The 9,655-nt window shown below is 30.0% G+C and overlaps 1 protein-coding gene across 2 annotated transcripts; it reads right to left on the bottom strand.

Annotated features, from left to right (window-relative positions):
• Window positions 1-2,336: 2,336 nt before the first annotated feature.
• MS3_00005233 (uncharacterized protein) lies at window positions 2,337-7,976 on the bottom strand (the record flags this gene model as incomplete). 2 transcript variants are annotated; one of them, XM_012937294.3, is made up of 3 exons in its annotated part: window positions 2,337-3,768; window positions 4,824-5,040; window positions 6,783-7,795. In XM_012937294.3, 3 exons carry the CDS (start codon window positions 7,793-7,795, stop codon window positions 3,541-3,543), a joined length of 1,458 nt encoding a protein of 485 aa, XP_012792748.1. In that variant the 3' UTR covers window positions 2,337-3,540. The 2 variants fall into 2 exon arrangements, with proteins under 2 accessions (XP_012792748.1, XP_051069223.1); XM_051213260.1 differs by having other exon boundaries at window positions 2,337-5,040; window positions 6,783-7,976.
• Window positions 7,977-9,655: the final 1,679 nt, after the last annotated feature.

The following is a 9,655-nucleotide window of genomic DNA, read 5'->3' as shown; positions in this document are numbered from 1 at the left end:
TTTTTAAAATTTATTTGATTTATCAGTCGTAAAAACTTTATATTAATGTAAAAGTTTGAAGGAGTTTCATAACTTAATCCTTCAACTTAAAAGTGATACGAAAATCCCAGATCCTTTAGTTTCTAACATTGTGTATTGTTCTCTCAGATTAAGCCAAATAAAACTTCGAGTTGCTGAGGAGAAACTATTTTCCATTCAGTCAGGTTAGTTTTAAATCAATTTTTAGTGAAATGAAATCATCATTACGAGAATGACTGATGCTTTTTGTGATCAAAGTACTTTCAAAGACCTAATTTAACCCGATAATTTACCAAGTACCTCTTTATTCTTTCAATGTTAAATGAAGCGGATCGGTAAGGTGTAATTTGTTGATTATATCCTTAATCTATACTAATTACCAGAAAGGATGTATTTGGTTTTATGCTAATCAGTGATCTCGGTCGTATTATATTACACTCGTAAGGTTTGACCTTGAACACTCATTTTAGAGGTTTGAGCCTCTGATTAAAGTCAGTACTACAACTAAAATTTCAACAGAGTAATTTACTATGAACGCTTATAAATGAGTATTTACTTTCCACTCTAAGTGATCTAAGTAATTGTTTAGCATATATTTTACAGTTCAGAACACGAAATTATGTTTCGTGTCTAGAGAATGTCCACAACTGTGGAATGTATTGTGAACCTGAGAAAATATGTTTAAATTTACTGGTAGATCATTAGTAAAGTGAAAGATTAGATCTCATTTGATGTTGTAGCTTTGACATCATAGAAATATATACTCCAACTTTAGTAATATACATAATACGAATCTATTTTCTGTTTTTGAAAGATAGTAATGTTTGACACGAAAATAACTTTCCATTTATTTATCAAATAGGCTTTGAAATTATAAATCATATCTAAGTAAAATGGTTTATATTTATTATTGAAATCAAATAAATAGGATCAGTTTATGAAAGATAAACCATGGAATAGATTCATGAAATTTCAGGAAACTAACATGCTAGAGTGAGTTACACAAACGCCTATTATTCGGTATTCCCAATAGGAGATACTGTAGTCCCCTATGACTGTTACTTATCCTTAGTCTGAATAGTATATCATGTTTTTTGGGGTATCAGGATAATGTTTCTGTGTTAAATATAATTGCTTTTAGGTTATAAATGGCTACCGTTAAGTGAGTCATCTGTTTTTAGTGGTTTAATAACATATCGAAAACATTTCCGCCGTCTTTTACTGTCAGTTAACTTAAATATACTTCAGACGAAATATGTGATACTTTCAAAGACTGAAATTTTGGTCAAAGTTCCAAATGGTCATATCAAAAGTCTTAGCAAAGTAAGCATTAACGCGTGCGAAATCACATCTGGAAAGGACGTTTCTATTTAGTTTCAAAATGAGTAAAATCAATCACAAATTGTTTACAGATCTTTGAATATACAATATATTAGCGTTCTAAATGTCTTATCGATTAACCTTTTTAAAAAATCAATAAATAAGTAATTACATTTCACTGAACTTACAATCAATCAGTTTTTTATTACTTAGGTCATCTTGCCAGAAAAAAGAACAAGTCAGTATACTATAAAAATGAACTGGCCATTTGGTTTTTAGAATAAAGACTATGGTATTTTTTTTCCAGTGCAAACGCTAAAACAATGATCTTTGAAATTAGATTCAGTTGTGTGGTACATAAGTGATATTTTATAAAACAGAATCTAGAAGTATTCGAATAGACTTATCTGGAGAGTTTTAATCAAGCACTTTTGCTATTGGTTAGAAGTATTTTCCTTTCTTCAATAGATCAAAATGAAAAGCGGTTTTATTTCTTATTGAGTTGTAGTGTATGAAGATGACTATCAAGAATCCTACAGCTTAAGCTTATTTTTAATTGTCTCTAATCAAAATAGTACTAATTCTAATTTCGTAGTCCAGAAATAATGAAAAGCTCTGTCTACTGAAGTTCCCACTAAAAAAATTTAAATTTATTTACTAGCCATAACTTAAAACTACCTATTTCAACATGAAGTAGGTTCTGATGATGTTGTTCAGAATGAATGTGAAAGTTTCAAAACTAAACTATCTATCGCAGATAGAACAACACAAACAAATGCACTTACTTGATTTAGAAATCTCCTCTGTTATCTTATAAACTAATTCATCTTGACTATTTTGTAGTTTTATGCTTTACTCAATATGAACGTGAATTTTAGATACCGTAAATCCTGAAGTCAAGTATTCTCAATTCATGAAAATGAATCTAATAAATCCTTGTTTGTAATGGAACATAAAAATTGTTTGACACTAGAAATTCTCAACTAATTGAATAATTTACGTAAATGGACTGTTAAAGAAAAGAAAGTTCATAGGGGTAATTTATTTGCGACTGGATATAATTTAGTTGTCTAACTTTTATTCATTTGTTTATAGTTAAGGTTAGTAATATATGTAAATATAATTTGAGTTGACCAAATGTTCTTGATATTCTTAGTCTTTATATACTTTTGGTAAGTTTCATCAGTGTCCCTTCATCATTCAACATGATCAGTTATTTGATTGTGCACTAAATAATCGTTTATATGACGATGATACACCATTTATTTCGTATATTATTACATTCATTGAAATATTAAATCACTATACCCCTTGATCACTTTAATTTTCGAATTTGCTGAGATTGATGAAGTCATGCATTAAAACAGAAGGGAACTACCGTTGTTCTTTTTTTATCACTATGACGATATTTAAATTATGTCGAATTATCTTAAATAAGATTTAATGGAGCATCTAAAAAGGCGAACTGTTTACAACGTTTTTACATGATGCACTGAAATCAGGATTCTATTTGCGAATAGAATACAATATGTTTTTAATATCTTAGGTGACAGTGAATTTTTTCTTAACTTCCCATTTTTTCCGAGTGAATCAATTTGAAAATGAAGTAGACGATCATTTTCTGGTGTATAATAATCTTCAGTTTTCTAGTTTTATTACATGAACTGACTTTCGTTAAATAGTCAGGGAAAGCTAGAAGGAACTGAACAGCTATTTTGGCCTAGTATGTGGCTTTCCCGTAGTGTACATCTACGAACTTACTACCAATAGAACCGAGAAACTTCAGGCCTCTCAGTTAACATTTCATCTATATATTACTGAGTTTGAATTGAATGATTTACATTTCTAACATCAATCAATCAACGAAACTGTGTGATCATCATCCCCTACCATAGTTGTTGCTTGTTTCACTCCCAACATGATTAATCTCCAATGGTCAGAACTCCGGGAAAATTGTATATATATTTAAAATCTCCAATGTTGTTTCCATAAGTGTTATCAAAATGAAAACTTTACAAACTGAGCAAAACCAAACAATTATTTACGCTTTATTTTCAATTTCTTTCAGTACTAATCTGATTGATTTGGTAGAAAACCACAGCAGGAATTTTTGGAATAGTATTTGTTCATTTAAAGTTGAACAAAAGTATTCAATTTCAGTTTTTATGCTTTAAATTTTTATGATCTGAAGTAAATAATAAATTAGACACGATATTTAGGACCACACTTCAAGTATTTTTCTCCACTAAAGCCACGTCTACCGAAATTAAAATTATCATAGGTATAACCTATCAGTTCTGTATTTACAAACATTAATACGTGTTTAATTGTAGGAATGAAACCAACCATATTACATTCACGACAATTTCCAAGTGCAACTCCATGATTTGGATACTCCGTTGGACGTGGACGATTATACATAAACCATAACTATTATACAAAATAACAATAATAACAATAAGTACAGGAAAACAGCAAACTAAATTATAAAGCATTGTATTACAAAGTCCAGTGACTTATTGGAAATGGAATTTGTCTTACATAATTTCATATATCTGAATATGAAATCATTTTGCATATAATAAAGTGTTTTGAGTTTAGACTACTAAAGAAGCTTAATCATTTTAAAGTAAATTGATGAATATAAAATATACGGATTATTTTTAACGGTGACTGACAATGCATGGAGAATCATTAAAAATCAAAGATCATAGAACAATTGTATCACATCTTAGTTACCTAACCCTCAGTAATGAAGACTCACGAACTCCTTGATCTCGCTGTCAGTATGAAAACATTTGGAGCACTGAGTCAGAATCAAGTGGTTTACATGTCTATCTTCAATCACTTCACGATATAGGACTACTGTGATCTAATATTGTCTTTGTATTATTGTGTTATTTTCAATTTGATTCAATATACATAAATCCAATATCTGTTTTTATCATCTAAGTGTTGAAGTAAAGTTACACTTCATGGGCATCATCGGTTTTTTTCTTTTTGTAGAAAATATCTTCTCATCGTTTTTACAAGATAATTGGGAAATCATGATTAGCTAACTTTCATTTATGATTGAAATTATGTATCAATTAACTGGGCCGATTTACTCCGGTGGTTGTCAACAGAGTTCACTTTGTGTTCAACTTGTACAAATGTTCAGAATAAATACTTTGAAAAACTATACAAGATATGATTAAACAATTTAGTTCATATTTAATTAACTAAAATTCTTTGAAGATTAAAATATTCTTAAAATATCATTTCAAGCTGACCAATTTCATCCGAATAACTTAATAATTTATTTGAGTTCGAATATCTTCACTGGTTATTTTGAAGAATAAAGTTTACTGTAACTTGTAATATATCATTTGAAGTCATTAACGGTTTACTAGTATATTGTACATAGATAAAAGAAAAGCTAATAATAATTAGTTAAAGAATAAAATGTTCAGCATATATATGATAATTTAATGCTTATAACCTACTTGGAAAATTCTATCTATTTGTGTATGATGTACTAAGAATATAGGATCATTAGGTGAAGTTGCTGCACAACAAAATGTACCACGCACTATATTATGTACTTTATTATGCATAAATGAGTAAGTTGAATTGTCACCGGTAAAAGAACAAAATCCTTCGAGAACTTGATGAAAACCACGACATTTACCAATATCCTCCATCTTTTGAGGCAAATAAAACCTATCAACAGATAAATATATTTTTTCTGTTATAAAATAAATAGGGAACTATAAAGTATTTAAAAGAAAGCTTGACTTACAATTATTCATAATTCTTCTTCCACCAGATCTTTTTGTGATATAAGTGACATAAGTTTAAACTGTTCACTTTCTAGTAAACTTTTTTTTCACATTTGTAGTCATTACTCATTACTTAATTCTCCTTCGAATTACTTCATTAATTCATTATAGTAAAATTCCGAGTCATTAAAATATAACAGATTACTCAAAAGACATATTCCTAAACATCAAAATTACAACTAGATCCCCTGAGATTTAGAAAAAACTTTTTAGAATTAACTTACTAAATAAATCATGCTAACAAATATATTCGTAATTATTTTTAATAGTTGAATTCATGAGTCGATTTAAGCTAGGCCACAATTGAAAACCTGGAAGCATTGGACGTCCGTTTCGTCCCAGTATGGGATTCCTCAAAAGTGCGCATCCACCGTTGTATGCCGGTTCAGTGGTCTAGAGGTTAAACGTTCACGCGCGAGACCGGAAAGCCTGGGTTCGGATCCCACATACAGGATCGTGGATGCACTATTGAGGAGTCCCATATTAGGACGAAACGGCCGTCCAATGCTTCTATGTTTCCACCGGTGATCTGGCTTCATCGGACTCATGAACTCAATTATTAAAACTACTATAATCTCCACAACCCCTCGTTCTGGTAATGCTTGTAATTATTATAAATATAGGAATTTGATAAATAAAATGCAAAGGTTCGACAAGAATCAGATTCTAGTTATTTTAAAATGTATGCAATAAAGTAACTTTTGAACTTAATTAACATTAATTAAATTGAACTAAGTAAGTGTAACATTTCTGGAAACTTTGTGTACCGTAAGAGTACATATGATGTGAATTTATCTGATACTCTGTTAGTAATTTAGCGCGTTAACATATACATTTTTCCACCATTCTATGGTATTTTGGGAACCTCGGTATATCTGTTTAGATCTTAGTAACACATTAGCTTATAAACACCTTTTATTAGATCTATTTAAGTATGATTTCTAGCAATCAGTATTATTACAAGTTTATGTAATTGGAACTCGTCAAAGTATCGTTTTTAATTCTTGTTTCAACGACTCTCCTGTTATCCATATTTTATGGAATCGAACCTTTTTTGTGTTTATTTGTTAGTAATTTTATTTCATTATCTGATTCATTAAACCAAGATCCTCATCATAACCAATAAGAATTAATGCATAGTGGAAATTAGGCTCAGTTTTGTTTAGAGTTACTCGCCAGGTATTTACATAAACAGTATCGAAAATATCCACTGCTTAAAATTATTTATAATAGCTGAGTAACTTCATTTTTTAGGATCTAAGAGCAAAGATATTACAAAATCCATAGTGAGATGAGTGATTATACTGAAATTGGAGATCTGATTAAGTATAAAATATCAATATATCCTGAAAAGTCAGGTCGTGTATGGAAAGGGATAAATCTACTCTAAATTAACTTATTAAAGGCGTGAATGTAAGTTCATGAGCAAAATTTATTCTCCACTTATAGCTATACATGGAATTGGTTAAACCAATGTTAAAATAATATAAATAAATATTTCACAGGAAATATATTTTATAATTCTACAAATATTGAAATATATTTGCTATTGTATCATTTACAATATCATGTTTTGATTGTGATACAATGTTTATAAAACCAGAATGATAAAAAACAACTTACGTATCCTTTGAAAGAGTGAACAAAAGGTTATCAGTTGTTGGAAATGCTGAACTTTCGAAATATCTTGTCAATACTCGAAAGTTTGGCCAACCTGCGTGACAACTATAACAGTTACTTCCCGTAGTTGGAGGAGAACAGTATTCAGGCCACATGTGAAATGGACTTCTACGGTCTATTAAACGAGTATCTCCAACCCACTGTCCATAACCACCTAATAAACTATTAACACAAACATCACAACTTGTAGAATCAACCCAATCCCAATAAGGTAATGTGAAATCTGACCAACCATATAGTTGAATTGCAATTTTACGTAGAAGTTTTTCCCAAAATAACATATAATATCTATGCCAAGTTAAAAATCCAACTACTTCATGATTATTATCCAAATGTTGACGTAGTATACAATCTTTAGCATCATGAAATAATGTAGCTCTGCTCGCGTAACGATGTAGAAAAGATAATAAATACTGTACATCTACATCTAAAAATTTAGGTTTCCACAATGGATCAGAATGTATAGCATCTTTTTCAAATAATATTAAATAATCAGTTGGAGTAGTAAGCATTTTTGTTACAACATGAACAAACATTTTTCTTTTCTTTGGAGAAAATGATAATATATTACGTCGAATATATTTTTTACGTTTATTACAAAATTTACCTTCCCAACCATACCAACATTCATTACATGATATACCAAAATAATGACCTTCACATTTACAAAAATGATTAAAAAATCTTGATGGCCAATTCATTCTATCATCCATAATTAAATAAAATGGTATACGTTCAATTTGTGTATATTCTTTTTGACATGTACCTTGACCTGGACCACCACATGGATATTTAGAATTTTTAGGTATTGGACAACAAATACCACTTCCACCTATTGCTGTGATATTATGAACACATAATTTTGGAATAAGACATTTCACATGGATTATTGTTATATAGAATGTTATAATAATAATAAACCATAGAAATTGTAATAAATGTTTAATATGTTTCATAATAATATTGATTTTAATTTAATGTAATAATGAATTATAATGGATAATGTAAGTAATTCTCAATGAATATTATTCACATTCAATAAGTTCATGAAGAAAAAGAAAGAAAGAAAGAGAGATCTAATTTATTCTAGTTGAATAAATATAATCAAATATACAGATTCAATGATGTTTTGTAATTGTTCTATTCTGTGCTTTAATTATTACATGTTTGATATAAATATACAATTTTTTTTTACATTCAGAGTGCTCATATAGATTAGGAAAATTATTATTATTGTTTTTTTTGATCGATCGATAAAAAAAGTTGAGCGATATACTGCTCAAATTATATTATATGACGAAATTATCTATGAGAAATCATTACTTGACATAAAATAAGTATATAATTATGTTGATCAACAGAAAATTGATTATTTTATTTCTAGTGATGTAATTTTCTTTGAATAAGATTATTTATTTGTGGAGCTCTTTTTTTTTGTTGATTTTAACAATATCACCATTGATTACATAATGTTGAGGTGAGTTTTCCAGTTATTCTACAAGTGTTCAATCAGTTCGTTCTAATGGCACTGATTATGATTAATAGTTTATCTGGGTCTTTCTATTTTGCATTTTTATTGACTTTTTTTTCGTTTAACATCTGACTGTATAACTGATTACTGAATTTGAATTTTCATATCATAGAACGAACTTGGTTAAATTGCTGTTGAAAACTAGGAAGAATACGATAACTTTTTTAACCTATTATTCGACTATTCAAGTGTTTGCATATATAACTCCGGAAATTGAACGCAGAGCCTTTAGATCAACTGGGGAAGGCAGTCAACACACTGAGAAATCCGATTATTCACACGGTTAGAAGTCACATGAAAAGAACAGACGACAGAAATGAAAGAACAAATCAGCACATTAAAACACAAAAATTACCAATCATAAATAACGCCATTAGAACAAACAGATTTAACATTTGAAGAACGATTGAAAAGCTCACCTCTAAATGAAGTAGGCTCTGATGATACTATCAAGAACGATAATGCAATCTTCACAAAATAACCATCTAGCCCGAGGAACATAGCTTTAAGCAAACCATCCGCCTGAGTTGCATATCTTCTCCATGACTGATGCTGTTTAACTTTCATATCGTGATCAATTTTCTCTTCAAGGATATAATGTATTAGCCATCAGGATGCAAAATTTCAGTTCATTACGAGTTAGTTTCGCGTATAAATAAGGTTCTTCCATACAGTTCACAAATAATCTAAAGGATTAAGACAACATATTTTTAAAGTATCCTTAGTCGACATCATCTCACAGATTCAAGTAAGATAAATTTAATATATGGGAATTTATCGATCAAATTAAAACATATCTCAAGCATTATGTTCTTCAATCTTGCGCTTGCCTCGTGATGCAGTTTGGTGATTCCCGAAAAGTATGTCCCATCCACTTACAGCATCTTTTCCTAATTTACAATTCTGATCCAACTTGGTTTTTCTCCACCACAGTAGGTTGTTGCTGATGGCATCAGATCAACGGACATTGAGTATCTTACGTAGACAATTGTTCATAAATACTTGTACTGTTTTGATTATAGTTGTGGTAGTCCTACAAGTTTCATCTCTGTACGTACAGTAGAACTGTCTTGACATTCTCATTGGAGATTCTCACTTCGATGTTGGTTGACGGTAGTTTTAAATTTCATATGTTTTTCAACTGTATGAGTGCTGTCCTTACCTTGCGAATCCTCACCTTTACGTCTGTGTTGGATCCTCCTTGTTCATGGATGATGTTGTCGAGGTACGTGAGAGATTGCACATCTTGCAGAGCTTTTCCATCGAATGTGGTTGGGTTGGTGTT

The sequence above is a fragment of the Schistosoma haematobium genome, chromosome 3 (assembly GCF_000699445.3).
Source record: "Schistosoma haematobium chromosome 3, whole genome shotgun sequence".
In the NCBI taxonomy this organism is placed as follows: Eukaryota; Metazoa; Platyhelminthes; class Trematoda; order Strigeidida; family Schistosomatidae; genus Schistosoma; species Schistosoma haematobium.
The sequence above is the reverse complement of the archived record's forward strand: the minus strand, read 5'-3'. Positions and strand labels throughout refer to the sequence as shown.